This window comes from Drosophila yakuba, chromosome 2L (genome assembly GCF_016746365.2).
Source record: "Drosophila yakuba strain Tai18E2 chromosome 2L, Prin_Dyak_Tai18E2_2.1, whole genome shotgun sequence".
In the NCBI taxonomy this organism is placed as follows: Eukaryota; Metazoa; Arthropoda; class Insecta; order Diptera; family Drosophilidae; genus Drosophila; species Drosophila yakuba.
The window spans coordinates 21,370,628-21,385,758 of NC_052527.2; the positions used below are offsets into that span (position 1 = coordinate 21,370,628).

Consider the following 15,131-nt stretch of genomic DNA (forward strand, 5'->3'; position numbering starts at 1 on the left):
GAATATAAATAATTCGTACAATGCTGCTAACGTCACATCGTCCATAGTTATTTGCTAGGAAAAATTAGCAAGACCTTTGTTTTTAATTAAAGGTGTGTTATTTTTATTTGCAATTATAAAAAATATTTTGCCTAATAATACAAATGATATTGTTTAATTTACATCCTCCAAAAATAATTATAAAATATCAAATAATGTGTTTCCTTTTAATGTACTTAGATAATTTAAAACGTGAATAAATGTCTTTTGTATATGTAATAAAGAAATTTAAATTTTTTAATTACATAATGTGCACAGCAAATTGATTAATTAGCGAAATCTTTCGCGGATAAGGCAATATTTATGAACAACTTTAGGTAAGTCGCAATACTTCGATATCTCCTAGATATTAGACGCTTTGTGACAGATTTCAATACGAAGTTCCGACACAATTTTAGTTGGGACTAGTAAATGATTAATTCAACTAGAAATATCTATAAATTTAAGTATGCTTTTGTGGGGTACACGTTAGTTAAAAATATATTTATAATTAGTAAGCATGTGTTGCTATTTGCAGTGAGCATTATTTAACTTCCGTTGCTTACGCCAGGAATAGCACAACTATCGCCAATTATTCCCGGTAAGTCACCATCAACATCTTTTGGATTTAGTTTGGCCGCTGCGGTCATAGCCTCGCGACGCTGACGTTTCATCTCTAGAAGTAGTTTTCTCTGGGCCTCCCTTTTCAATGCTGCTGCAGAGTTAGGGGGGGGAGCTGCCGATCCATTTACACGAACGCTGGATGGCTTTCCGAATGTTTTCACTTGCGGAACACCGATTTTTGAAGATTTTGTTGCTTTACTAGGTACGGTGTCCAAATCGTGTTCGTCAGCCACGGACTGAGCCTTAACCTTCCAGTCGTTACTTTTGAGTTGCTCGATATCAGCAAAAATGGAATCCACGTGCTCTACTTGCAAATAAACCATATCCCAGAATCCTTGTAAATCATCCAGAGTTGTTGGAAACTTGTCCTCCGGTGAGCGATTCAGATTATTGTGGCAAAGACCTAAAATATTAAAGTTAGTAAAAAGTAGTATCATACTTTGCTTTACACCTACCTTCGAATTGTTTCATTTTCTGCGCCACCAAAAGACGGGCCTTACCCGACGCTGATCGCAATAGCCCAAAGATATCCTCGGTGATATCTGGATTTGTCTAGAGTTTAACACCGAAAATATTAATTAAAACTATTCAGATTTTAGGCACTATTTAGTAAACTTACAGACAAGGCGTCTGCATATTTTTCAGCAAGAGCGGCTAGCACCAACAGACGGGTTTGTTCCTCTTTTAGTATTTTTAGAAAGAAATTTCCATCTCTAACAACAGCTTCAACAAAAGTATTGGAAGTGCTGACGTATTTTTCTGACGCTAGTTTGTCCATTTTTATGGACTCGTGGTCGACTTCATCTGCGGGACCAGGAACTGTACCTGACTCGTTATTTATAAGCAGGACCTCTGGAGCCACGTTAGATCGAGGAGCACCCCTTTTTGGTGACACAGTAGGCAACTGGGCGCGGAACTCTTGACTGAGGTGCCTAAAAACGGGTAGGTCAAGATCTCCGTTTAACAGTGATGAGTGCAACGACTTGTCTAGCCGCGACGTGGTACTCTGAGAGCACTTTTTTTCAAGTTTCTTTCGGAACTCTCCATAGTCTTTACTGGGGGAGAGCTGCTTGAATTTCCGAGCCAGTTCGGAGCCTTGCGGAGAATCGATCTCTAACTGTCCCCTTTCCGATCGCCCTGCTGCATACGATGACTGGCCGTGCTTTTTGGGGCTGTAGAAACCCTGGGCTAATGCACCCGGCCCGTAAAGTCGCTCCACCCGTTGCTTGATAAAACTGCCATTTCCATTGGTATGACCAGAAACCGAACTGAAATTCCCGATACTGTCGTTGCTGTTGTTGTTAGGCTTGATGGGTTTGCACTTGCTTGCCGGAGAAGGCATGCTGTGCAGAGTTGGAGTCGCTAGAAAGTGGTTGCGCTTACAGTACTGTAGACTGCTGGTGGAGGGTCGAATCGGGGAAACCTCACGTGACTTGTTTATATCCTGCCGAATCTTAGAGTCGTATGTGGTCAGATTGGAATAACCGTTAACGCAGCAAGCCAGGTTTAAATAGCTCGGCTTCTTTTCGGGAGCTTCTTGTGAATTTCCTGTAGAAGTCTGGTCAAAATCATTGGAGCTCGGCTCTCGGTCGCACTCCTCAATTGCGGGTACCAGCACCATGTGCTCCAGCTCTGTCGACCTGGATTTGACGTATGCGGGGGATTTGTGCTGAGGTTGGTGAGGCAAGTTAGGAACACTGCGCTCCCGAAGGTTGCCAGTAAATTCGCGTGTGATGTCCCTTACTGAGAGCGGCGTTATGAAGTTCAGGCTCCCACTGGTATCTGCAAGTCAAGGCGATTGAGGTTAGATATACATATATGCACATTTATATACCTGATATGTCGGAAGAATCTGCGTCTACATCCAGGGAACAGCTACCAATAGAGTCCAGACTGCGATCCATGAAAATTGTGCCTGTTGAAAGAAAGCTAAAAGTTATTCATGCAATTCACAATTCTTAGCCGTATTAAATTAAAAAATTGATGATTGACTTCCAGAAAAAACAACCAAGAATTAAATGATGACAACCAAGTCTGGCTTGGTTTTAATGTGGAAATTGAGCATTTAGAGAAACAAAAGAGCGTGACAGGTAATTTTTTGTTTTATATATTATATTTTATAGCAGAACCCAAATGATCGAATTGATAGAAATATGGATATATTTTAAAACATCAGGTCAAGCCAATAATATTTGCATAGCACTACGCCTTCTAAGTTAAGCCTGTGATTGTGTAAGTGTAAGCTTAGCAGATGGGAGCAGCTTTAACGGCACTTTGAAAGTTCCGCTTTGCTGGCGTTTCGTTGATGCTTCACCCAGTTCCCGTACTTTTTCCCTCCTCTGGCAGGGTTTGGAACCATAAAACGACACGCAACTATTTATAATTCGGTAAGATGAAAAACATGAAGATGTCGGTGGCGTTTGAAGTTTAAGAACACAATTATTTTGGAACAAAAAACACACACGCACTTCAACCTATTTCGGTCCCATATTACAAAGTAAAGAGTGACTTTAGCGAAAGGAAATCTACGTGCCAAGTCAAGTCTTCAAGAAACAATTTACTAATTTCTGAAAGCCAATAAAAATTGCTTGGTGTACAGCGGTTGTGTTGCCATGACCTGGACATTAAAAAACGACATATCGCCGACTGCTTCGTATTTTAAGATTATAGAGTATTTGGTATTTTTGGAATAATTGTTAAGATAACGACGGAAGCGTAGTGTTAAAAGTGAAATTGTGGAAAACGTAACACGTAACGTATAAGACGTTATATTCAATTACGCCACAAAAATCTTGCTATGTACATACTTTGTTTCCTTTTTCGCACACAGTAGAGAAGGCTTTTAAAATACCATAAAGGATATAATTGTATTTGTATTTGTAAATATATTATCTTTTAATTTGTTATACATACGTTTTTTAAGTATATAATTAATACATTGGCTTGCCGATTGCCAGTGCTTTAAATGGCCTAGATCATGCACAGTGATCCAATTTAAGAGCGACTGGAAAATATTTCGGTAAGGTAAAATGCAAATCTTATCAGGAACTTCATGTGAATAATAGAGCCCGTTCTAAGCAACCGAACTAATGTGAAGTCGGAGCTACGCCCAAGAACACATCGGTCACCACATGGGAATTCTCCGGGGCGACTGAGATTCTGGTTCAGTTGCAGCCAACAAATGACGTCGCATATCGCTAGTTCTAGTGTTCTAGAACTAACTAAAATTATTTGTTAGTATACATTATTAATATACCTTAATAGAATATTGTGAGTTGATCCGGAGTCAGAAAAGTGAGTGAGAATTGTCCTCGTCGTACCGCCACACCTGAATTTGTAGCGAATTTTCGAAGTGGACCGTATATACAAGCACCGCGCTGTTTGTAGCTTTCTAACTTACACATTCCACTGTGACCAATCTCCAGCAGCAGTCGGCGATCAAAGGCTGACGAAATGATAACGGCGTAGACAAACGCGGAGGAGAGCTGGAAAGTGGTGGACAACCCCATTCCCTTTGGAGTTTCTACAGCGACAAAACCATTGTCAGCGAAGAAACTTCTATCGGGAGAAGCGAAGGAGTGGTACTGGGTTCACGTTCGCTCATCCAGAGGGGATACCTGGGCACAGCTGCGCAGGGCTCGGTTGAATCGGTACCGGGGTCATCAGACGAAGTACGAGAGCATGCACGAGCTACTCAAACAGCTCGAACACCAGTCCGAGCAAAACGGTGTTGACTACCTTCATTCCATGCAGCAACCAGCTGCAACCAGCAACCAACGAGAAAAATATCCAGTGAGCTAATCGAGAACGGAAGTGATTCTCTTACACAAGAATCACGAATACAATTACAAATATGCTAAAAAAAAAAAGAGGAAGTCATGCAACTATACTTAGATGTAGAAAAGCGAATTTTTGCGGATCATTAGATAAGTGGCATGCTTCATGCGTGCCAAGGAAAGTTCAGTAAACCAGGAAACGCTTCAGGATCAAAGTGGTGATAGATGCCGACATCTCACAGGCTTGTTCGACACGAGCGCCACTTTCAACGTGCTGGGCTAGGACCGAAGGGAGGAAACACTTAGTGCCATGCTTATCCGGGGCTAGAACGGCTTCTGGCAAAAATAGGTTTATTATTGGAGACTTAAGAGTACAGGGGTATGATAATATCGTTTTACCTTTGAGCATACCTGGAACAAGTCCGTACGGAGCTCAGCTCAAGCTGGCCGACTTGACAGCGCGAGCTGTTAGAAATATGGCCCAATATACATACATGCACAAATGTGTCAGATATTCTGGCAGCACGATGTGGTTTTTAAGTTTTTACAGAAAAATTATCAAACATAAATTACTTAAGTCACTTTTTTACTCACTTTACTTTATTAAATGAGATGTGATCTGCTAAATAGGAATATAATTAATATAAGTTTTTGGAAAGTGGTCTACAACTTTCGAATTGCCCGAATCCTTTTTTTTTGCTTTTCCGTCGCACTACTATTACCAAAGTACTGGGTATTTGACAATCAAGAAACTAAAAAATAGAGCTTTCTTTGGTAAGATTTCGTTTTTCTTCGATTATTCCTATAGAATATGCTCGTCAAGAATTGTATCAAATCTTTAAAATTGCCATTATTAATACATAATCAAAAAAGGACCTATATTTGGACAAAGAACTATGTTTAAGCAAAGTCATTATAATAATAATAATTTGACTGAATCTTATTTGCATTTTAAATACTGAAAATTGGTCATTTTCATACTAGTAATTTGACTAAATAACTATAGTAAATAATTAAAACGTATACAAAGTAAATTATTATAACTACTGTAATTTAAAACAAAGAATTTCGAAAAAAAGAAATCACATTTAAAATATTTCATAAAACTAGTTAATAAACAAAAATTTTATTTATAAAATAAATAAAAATATGGAAACTGTTTATTGCAAAATTGATTTCTTGAAGCACGAAGTGCGGACATAAGCTGCTGGCTCTAAAGCTCTCCGCCCTCTGGCTATTGAACAAAATTTGGAGAGAGCCTGGAGTCTGCACGAAAAAATCGTGTGCAAAAAAATTGTATGGCGTTACGCATCTTGTTATTCTAATGTCTTTGGTTTAAGCGTCAAGAGATCTGTATGCTTTTTACATGAGCAAATCGACCGCGCTAGAAATCTTGATCGAAAATATACTTATCCCATTTACCTCATGACGAGACAAAAATTTACTTATTGCCACCGCCACAAACTGTCTCTTCCCCATATTTTTGGAAAATATTTTTTTTTGCCTTCCCCTTTTCTGGTCATTTTTTTGTAGTTGTGCCAAAAAAATATTGAAATTTCGTTTAGCACTTCCGAAACTTCGAAAAATGGTACCTTATAGTTCAGGAAATCTACTTATCTTTTGTATTTATAATTTTTATAAATTAATTATAAAATTATAAATTTTATAAATTAAATTAAATATTATAAAATTTAAAAACAAGAGAGATGGCTATAGTCAAGTTTCCCGACTATCTGATACCCGTTACTCAGCTAGTGGAAGTGCGAAGGAGAGTCTTCCACACTGACAGTTTTTGGCGGTTTGTGGGCGTGAGAGTAGGCGTGGCAAAAAGTTTTTTGGCCAATCGATAGAAATTTATAAGACTAATACAAAAAATGAAAAAATTTCAAAACATTTTTCAAAGGTGTGGAGTCTGCATGCTGGATCTCAACTTTATAGCTTGGGATCTCGACGTTCATACGGAAAGACGGACGGACATGGCCAGATCGACTCGGCTATTGATCCTGATCAAGAATATATATACTTTTTATGGTCGGAAACGCTTCCTTCTGCCTGTTACATACTTTTCAACGAATATAGTATACCCTTTTCTCTATGAGTAATTGGTATAATCGTATATCGTTTTCGATAAATCTACCAACAAGTGACAAATTATATGTTAATTATAATTGGAATTTTTAAACGACATGAAGAAAGAGTCTAAAAGCCCAGTAGTTCACAAGTTATCTTTATTTCGCTGTTGTAACGCTAAACTGGGGGCTTTTCCAAAATCGGTACACCTTAAATTCCTTATTTGGGTTTACCAGATAAGCCAAATTATTTAAGTACATAACTACACCGTTATGTTGAAAAAGAAAAAATTCATCTAGAAAAGTTCTCCAACACTATTTTTTGCACTAAGCATCAAAGTATCCCCCGACCGATCAGTCCTAATTATTTAAATCGCTTTGTCTCCAAACCCATTTTTTTTCAAATCTTTTAATTGTTTTATCACTCGTTTAGATCGGTCAAACACATTAGATCTTAGTTTCTTCGTAACTACTTGTCCTTCGGAACACAGTTATTTGTTAATGGCTTTTAACAAATACAATACACCCATTTACTCAAAACAAAAAATTTAAGTTATACAAATTTTAATATAACATCAACAAATGTTTATAAAATATTATACAGGAGAGTTTCTCAAAATAAAGTGTATATAAAGATATATTAATATATGCACCATTGTGATGTTTTATCGTATCAATATATTGCTTCGCGGTTTTTATAATTTTCCCACTTCGTGCAGATAGGCGCCAAGAAGTTTAGTCTAAAAATTGTAAGAGTTTAGAAATAGCAGTGATATAATATGGTGCTATCTTACGCCTTCAATGTAGTTGTAAATATCAATTTTTTCATTTTGAGAGTGGGCACCGTCGTCACAAGCACCAACTGGCACAAGGATTACGTTTTTACCCGTGGCTTCCTGCAATGTTAACGTTACTGGAATAGATCCCCCTTCACGGGTCATATCTGGTTCTACATTGAAAACATGCTTAATGGCTCTTTTTGCAGCCTCATAATGAGGATGGTTAGGGTCCTCAGTCCAGGGCTTACCAGCTGAGAGCATAGTAACCTTCAAAAACAGGTATTATGTAGAACATAGCCAAGCTAAACATAACAAAATACAAACCTTCATTTTGTTAGGCGAGCCGCGCTCGGCCCATTTATCATTAATGTATTTTACGACACACTCTTCAATGTGCTTCGGATCTTGGTTGGGGACAAGACGAATGGAGAACTTGCCAATAACCTTCTTCGGAATGACAGTTTTTGCGCCTGGCTCATAAAATGCACCTTCAATTCCGTGAACAGAAAGACTGGGATAACGCCACCTGGCTTGAAGTAACCTTGTTTTATCACCATTATGCGGCAGCTGCTGAACACCAATGTCTTTCCTAAAAAGATTACAGCGATGCAAAGATTTACGACGTCAGTTAGAGGATAAGATTAACTAACTTGTACTCAGCAACTTCAAAGTCTATGTTCTCATATATAGATTGCTCGTTCTTGATTTGTGGTGCGACCTTCAACAATGCGAAAATAATTAATGTTAGAGCGCAAGCATTTGGGATACACACTACTTACGTCGCGATCCACACCAGGGACTAGGATTTTCGTATCCTTATCGACAAGTATGCTTAGCAAATGACACAGATCCGGCATTGCTTCGTGAACGGTGCCTCCAAAAACTCCGCTATGCAAGTCTTTGCTGGAGCATTCCACCTCCACTTGAAAGTATGCCAGACCGCGAAGACCATATGTAAGGCAAGGACGTTTTTTTCCCAGCCAATAGTTATCGGAAATGCAAACAAAATCAACATCCGCTAAGAAATTATCTTTACGTTCCAATAACAAATTGTCGAGGCCTTCGCTGCCGCTTTCCTCCATTCCTTCAAATACGAATTTAACGTTCACTGGCAGTGTAATGTTGAGCTTCTGATAAGCTTCGATAGCGTGAATCCAGCACAGCACTGGTCCTTTGTCGTCGGATGCCCCGCGTCCAAACAGCTTTCCATCCACCTGTGTAAGCTCAAAGGGATTGGTGTTCCATCCATCTTCCTTCAAGGCGGGCTGCACATCCAAATGACCATAAACCAAAACGGTCTTCTTAGAGGGGTCTTTGCCCAAAGTTCCAAGCAGAACCTTTGGCAGTGGTATTATCTGGCCGTTCGGCAAAGTCTGCAGACCAACATCTGCCAGCTCTGTCTCAGCGCCCAGAGACCTCAGCCGATCTGTGGTCCATTCCACCATGCGATCGATTTCGCCTCGCTTTTCGGGCCAAGCTGAAACGGACTGAATACCCACAACAGTTTTTAGGGCCCCGATGTAATCTTCTTTTTTGCCGTCCACAAAGCTTAAAAGAGATTGTGGTTTATGACCATTAGATAAGAGTGTACACTGATAGAAGTGGTGTTATCAAGCCCGAACTGGAGCATTTTGCGGCTAATGGTATAATCGTTTAGTGGTTATGTCGGATTTGCCTTTCTATTTGTGATTTACAAACAAAGAGGCGACAAGAAAAAACATATGCATCAAATTCTAGACATGTCACCCCCATAATAAAATGAAAATCAACAACGTATTGAGATGCACAGTTTTTGCTTTTGTGCACTTTGGTTAATTATGCGTATGTATATTAAAGCTCCTTAGTAACTAATTTTCTAAAATTTCCTGTCGATTTCTCCCAATTGGTTTTTGAACAGCGTCTTTGTTTTTTCATACACACATTTGCTTGCAAGTGTGTGTACATGTGTTCATCTCGATTTAATATCATTATTTCATACTTACGCAAATAATTTTAGAAGTTCACTTGATATCTCGGACATCGCGTTTTTATTTTTTATAGAGTACTAAAACAGTTGAAATGGCCTCCGGGGTCTAACTATTTAAATCTAACCTGCAGTCGGCGCGCACTTATATTAATAAAACTCAAGTAACGCCAGTAGTGTGACCGCGGAAGGGAAAAAATATACTAGGCCATAACGCGTATATAATATACTTAAATATGTGCATACATATTAGCGTATTTCCACAAAAATGAATCCATAATATAATATATGGACTCCATCGTCACACATTTTACATATTATATGATACCAAATTAGTTAACATGTGTACACAACACAGATTGGTCCAAGGAATAGTTATTCAAAAAACAAAATGATTGTGTAAGACCTAGAAACCTGCTAATATTTATGGGGTGCGTAGAGAACCTATACGGGCCAAGTCTCCGATAGGGGCATATAAAGTCCATACCGTAATCTTTAAACAAATTGTTTAACCTATCTTGCAATTTTTAGATTAATGGTAATTTGAGTTTCGTAAACGGTCTGGGGAAAATGTGCTGAAAACTAGAGGTGGAGAAACATCAATGGAATGGTTTCTTAGAGTTTCAATAATTTTGTCAGAACAAATATTTATGTTAACAGTCATCGATTCCAACGGGTCTATCGGGGCGATTCTATTCTTTTGTCGACGATTTAACATATATAAAAGTTTTTAATACGCCTGGTGGCCAACTATCCGGTCGTTCAAAAATTGGAGGCTTCTCTTTGATCGTTCATATTAAGATCAATTTTTATACGTTGAAAAGAATGGAGGTGTTTCCTGATTAGTATCACCAGCCGAGTTGATCGTCCGTTTGGGTGTCAGTATAAACGTCGAGTTATCGGGATCGCGTGATCTGTCAGCGATAGTAGTTCTGAGAAATTTTTTATATCTCTGGAATACAGATAAAAATTTAAACGTTTTTTCCTTTGCAAAACATGACCTTATTGGCTCGCTTGACATTTCGCGAGTATCGCGAATAGCAACGGGTATCTGATAGTCGAGGAAATCGACTAAAGCGTTATATTTTGTTATAACTGTGAGCTTCAACATATGCATCTTTGATCTCTGAAAAAAGTACGAAGGAAAAAAAGGACGATGCTCACACGAATTAACTTGATAGGACTAAGGATTATAAATAAGCGCTAGTTTGTTGAGTTTGTTGTAACGAAAGTATTTTTCAGAAAACCTACTTGATATCCACAAATAGTTTGGTAGGCTAATGCTGTGCGCCCAAGAATTGATTGCTAATAGTACTCCCCCAAGTATATACTCAAGGTGGAGGTGTTTTACTCAATCGGAAATAAACATCACTAGATTATGGGCCCAGGGCACACATCCGTAGGACACGCGTTTCTTGAGTAAAGAAGTTTCGAAAAGTTGAAAAATAATAGGCGTTAAAGTGGGCGTGGCAAAAAGTTGTATAGCAAATCGATAGAAATTTACAAGACTAATACAAAAATGAAAAAATATCAAAACATTTTTCAAAAGTGTGGGCGTGGCAGCTTTGGGCGGTTTGTGGGCGTTAGAGTGGGCGTGGCAAAAAGTTTTTTGGCAAATCGATAGAAATTTACAAGACCAATAAAAAAAAGAAAAAAAATTAAAACATTTTTCAAAAGTGTGGGCGTGTCAGCTTCGGGCGGATTGTGGGCGTTAGAGTAGGCGTGGCCACATGAATTGACAAACTTGCGCTGCTTCTATATCTCTGGAGTCTGTATGCTTAATCTTAACTTTCTAGCTTTTGTAGTTCCTGAGATCTCGACCATTCATGGCCAGATCGAATCGGCTATTGATCCTGATCAAGAATATATGTGCTTTATATGGTCGGAAACGCTTCTTTTTGCCTGTTACATACTTTTCAACGAATCTAGTATACTCTTATACTCTAAATGAAAGAAAAGTGATTTGTTTTAATTGTGAAGAAGCAGGCTCTAACTGTTCAAAGGCAGTGCAGCTTATGGGTTCTCTGAACGCCGATAGCTTTGGTCGCACAAAATGGTGCTTAGAAAGCGGAGCTACAAGCCAAATGTGGTGTGACGAAAATTTGTTTACAGCCCTGGAGGAGCACACCGAAACGATTGGATTAGCTGGATTCGGATTTCTGAAGGCAGGGAGAAATGCAGTGGTCAAGATAAAGACGGATCATAACACCCGTGTATAAACGACGTAATGTTTGTTGTTTCGATGAAGGAAAACATAATGTCTGTAAGTCAAACCCTTTCTAAATACACTTTGGTGCACTTTAGCGAGAACCGCAAGGATTATTCAGAAGGCTGAGCGTGTTAAGTTAAGAAAACAAGAAATCTAAATACATACATTCGATGGAAAGTCCAATCAGTGTTTTGCGGCTTCCAGCGCCGATGGCATGTTATGGCATATCCGATATGGTCTTATCCACTATCGCTGTCTGTCCGATATCGTGAAAAAGAACATGGTTTGTGGAGTTTAAGGTTGTATATTACAAAAAAATACATCATGTAAAACATGTATTTTGAGCAAAATATATGAACAGCCTTTTCCACATTCGAGCTAGTGAAATATTGGAACATGTTTATATAGATGTACATGTACCCTTTAGTACAAAATCACTGGGGGGCAATCGATATTTTGTCACGTTTATCGATTACAAATCTCGTAGCATATTTTTGCTGTTTAAAAGGCAAAGACGAGGCATTCTCAAAGTTCGTGAATTTTTCGCCATAAAAACTGATCACGGCATTGACGAGTTTATAAGCGCAGAAGACGGTGACTGCGACGATGACGGCGCAGAGGATGAGGACCACTCGCACAATAGAAAAGAAGTGGGTCCTGGCAGACCTAAAATTCGTCGGACGGGAAGCAATGAATCGAGAACAGAATGAGCTATAGGCTGCAAATGGACATTAACTGTGAAAAGAGCTGCCAACGGGCAAGTGAAGCGATACAAGGCACGCCTAGTTGTTGAGGGCTGTTCACAGCAGTGTGTGAGACTTTTTCACCTGTTTGTCGGATGGAAAGTTTCATAATTGCTTTGCTGCACAATCAAAATTAAATTTGCACTAAATGGATGTCTGTACGGCTTATTTAAATAGAGGTTTTACAGACATGTACATAGTCATGCAACAGCCACTTGAATTTCGAGATTAAAGATCATGCGGACAGCGTGTTTTTGCTAAAAAAGGCAATTTACGGCCTTAAACAGTCTGGCAGAAAGTGGAATTGTAAATTGGATGGAGTTTTGCGTAGTATTGCGTTTTTTAGTACAAGCAAGCCAAGAATAAAGGTGCGCTTATTATTATGTGGACGATCTGGTCATAGCTTATCAAGATAAAAATGATCTCATCAGCACGAGAGGCAAAGTCGCTCAATCTTTCAAATGTGTAGATCAAAGACCGTTGCACATGTTTCTTGTATTGGAAGTTAGCAATGAGCTTCTAACTGGTTAAGTGAATGCTGACTGGGGAGGTGACAAACTTGAAAGTCATACACAGGATACATATTCTGGAGGTCCGATTTCGTGGAAATCTTAAAAACAACGCAGAGTACCTCTCAGCAGTCGCATGCAAGGAGGCGCTTTTATAAAGACGACTTATATTGGAAATTGGCTACGGAAAAACTCGAGCATCGACAGTACTAAATATTGACAATTTAGGCGCTTAGCAGTTGGCAGTGAATCCTGTATTTTTCAAGGTCGATACGTATTGATATCAGGTATCACTTTGTAAGTGTTATCGTTAAGGAAGGGCAAATTATTGTTTGGTATCTTTCAACTAAAACTTCAGAAACAGAAACATTGTGAGCTTACTAAAAAGTTAAGTTTTTATTAAAATATAAATATAACATAAAATATAACATAAAAAAAAGTATCAAATAAAGATCATTCCATATTTATATACTCAACCAAGGCGGACGTGTCAAGCGAGAATAAACATCAATACATGTGTAGGTAAGATTAATAACGATAAAAAAAATTAAATTAAATACATTTTTGTGAATTCTCGAGGTTTTAAGATCAATCTACATCAGAAGTCTCGCCAAATGCTTCAAAAACATCACCGGGTATGTACTTAGTAAGGTTTGTAATGCTGTTAATTCTGCCATTTTTCTTTGCAGAGTATTAATTATTCGCGAAATTATTGACCAATTATTTTTAAGACTTTTGTAAATACATAAGCCTAACGTGTAATGTTATAAAATTGTTGTAACATTTATATAAAATAAAATGCATTTTATTTTTTAATTGGAGATTAGGATCGAGATCGGTTGAGGATACTGAGATCTGTTCATCTCGATAGCTAGATCGGTTCGTCTCGATGATATTTTTTCAACATCGATAAAAATGATCGATAATCATTTGCTACCTAAGAATGGTTCGATCTCGAGCATGACTCGATCTTGGCAAGATTTTAAGACCGAAAATACTGAAACCGAGATCGCTATGAACTTATTGCAATGCTTTGTGTACAAAGCAAAATAACATTTTTCAACTGTCATTTCTTTAAAAATTATAGAAGTAGGAAATTAAGTTAATTTAGCAATATTTCCCGCTAATCATGTGGATTTTCCAAAAATACAGTATCTTAAGTTTCATTTCATAAGCTCTTTACCACAAAAGAAAATTATTTCACGACTCCACAATTACGTCTTGTTTCGTTAATATATTTTGAACGGTTTATCGGATTTTAACAAATGCTTTTACATTTATACAAAGTTCCTTAAAAATTGGCCACACAAATAAATAGAAAATAATATCTGAGAAAATTCTTGACTTGCAACAAACATGGACTGGGTGCGCGTTATTAGCATGCTAAATAAAAAAATTCTAGACGTTTTAGGTTCCCAGGATCTAGATGTTCATACGTTTAGACGTTCAGTCACCGACGGAAATGGCCCGATTGATTGGGCTAGTGATCGTGTGCAGGAAAATATGTACTTTAATGGGTCGGAAGCACTTTCTTTTACCTGATACTTACTTTTCATCTGATCTGGTATACCATTTCACTCTATGAGTAACGGGTATAATATCATGTAAAACTTACTTTAGTAATAAAGTAAGGACTGTGGGTCCTTTCCATGACAGTTGTCGTTGACCACTCCTTTGGAAAGCAGCATGCGAAGTTTTATTTATTTATTGATTTCGTCATTTATAACTGCGCTCCACCACTTTTCGTTTGAATACCAATTGAACGTCTGCTATTTACAGCACTGTTAACGTTTGAAAGATTCCATCCCTTAACCTAAAGTTTATCAAATCTAAGTATTAAACAGAAACCCATTTTTTCAGGACACTAATATAAAGCTTGTTGCAGAAAAACAGACATTTTTATTTTGAATTTTACCCAAAATCTTTTTTTGGTAGTACTTTTTGAACAGATTTTAGCATATGAACTACCGATCCTTGTATATTTTTGACAGGTATTTTTTTAAAATTTTGCCTTTCAATTTTCGTTTATTGTATAAATCATTACATTTTTTATTATTACCATTATCGTGCTTAAGTTTGAAAGCTAAATTCCGATTACATTCAATGTTATGTGTACTAATGTAAGTAAACTCCTATGCCGAAAAACGTATTATTTCCGCTAATCAAAGAGGTATAATAAATTTGATTGATAATTATTATTTATTGTTTCAAAGAAGGAATCTTTTTCGATCCTATGAAGTATGTATATATATATTCTTGAACCCTATCGGATTCGATCTAGCCATATACATCTGCCCGTACGGATGGACGTCTAGAACTTTGGAAATTTCAGATTAAGCATGCAGATTAATGGGATACCTATGCCGCGCAAGTTTGTTTCAGAACGTTGTCAATACTACTCTAACGCCCAAGGTTGTTACTTCTAATAAATGTTTCGTTTT

At 37.8% G+C, this 15,131-nt stretch overlaps 2 protein-coding genes and 2 long non-coding RNA genes across 7 annotated transcripts; 2 read left to right on the top strand and 2 right to left on the bottom strand.

Moving 5' to 3' along the window:
* Nucleotides 1-192: 192 nt before the first annotated feature.
* Nucleotides 193-3,249, bottom strand: LOC6529107. Of its 3 annotated transcripts, none has more exons than XM_015198698.2 (5): nt 3,111-3,249; nt 2,477-2,557; nt 1,262-2,424; nt 1,098-1,194; nt 193-1,045 (listed from the first exon to the last, which is right to left on the bottom strand). In XM_015198698.2, the coding sequence occupies exons 2-5, from the start codon at nt 2,544-2,546 to the stop codon at nt 567-569; spliced, it is 1,809 nt and encodes a 602-aa protein (XP_015054184.1). In that variant the 5' UTR covers nt 2,547-2,557; nt 3,111-3,249; the 3' UTR covers nt 193-566. The 3 variants fall into 3 exon arrangements, with proteins under 3 accessions (XP_015054184.1, XP_015054179.1, XP_015054183.1); XM_015198693.2 differs by having other exon boundaries at nt 3,176-3,246; XM_015198697.3 differs by having other exon boundaries at nt 2,970-3,188.
* Nucleotides 3,233-4,494, top strand: LOC120320560. Of its 2 annotated transcripts, none has more exons than XR_005560078.2 (2): nt 3,233-3,666; nt 3,721-4,494. It is a non-coding gene; the product is annotated as an uncharacterized LOC120320560 (long non-coding RNA). The 2 variants fall into 2 exon arrangements; XR_005560077.2 differs by having other exon boundaries at nt 3,233-3,661.
* A 2,135-nt stretch (nt 4,495-6,629) lies between these two features.
* On the bottom strand, nt 6,630-9,407 carry LOC6529108 (cytosolic non-specific dipeptidase). Its single transcript, XM_002090085.4, has 6 exons — nt 9,249-9,407; nt 8,046-8,814; nt 7,917-7,984; nt 7,591-7,855; nt 7,282-7,533; nt 6,630-7,227 (listed from the first exon to the last, which is right to left on the bottom strand). Exons 1-6 carry the CDS (start codon nt 9,284-9,286, stop codon nt 7,183-7,185), a joined length of 1,437 nt encoding a protein of 478 aa, XP_002090121.1. The 5' UTR covers nt 9,287-9,407; the 3' UTR covers nt 6,630-7,182.
* A 1,745-nt stretch (nt 9,408-11,152) lies between these two features.
* LOC120320695 lies at nt 11,153-13,484 on the top strand. Its single transcript, XR_005560218.2, has 3 exons — nt 11,153-13,212; nt 13,270-13,325; nt 13,380-13,484. It is a non-coding gene; the product is annotated as an uncharacterized LOC120320695 (long non-coding RNA).
* Nucleotides 13,485-15,131: the final 1,647 nt, after the last annotated feature.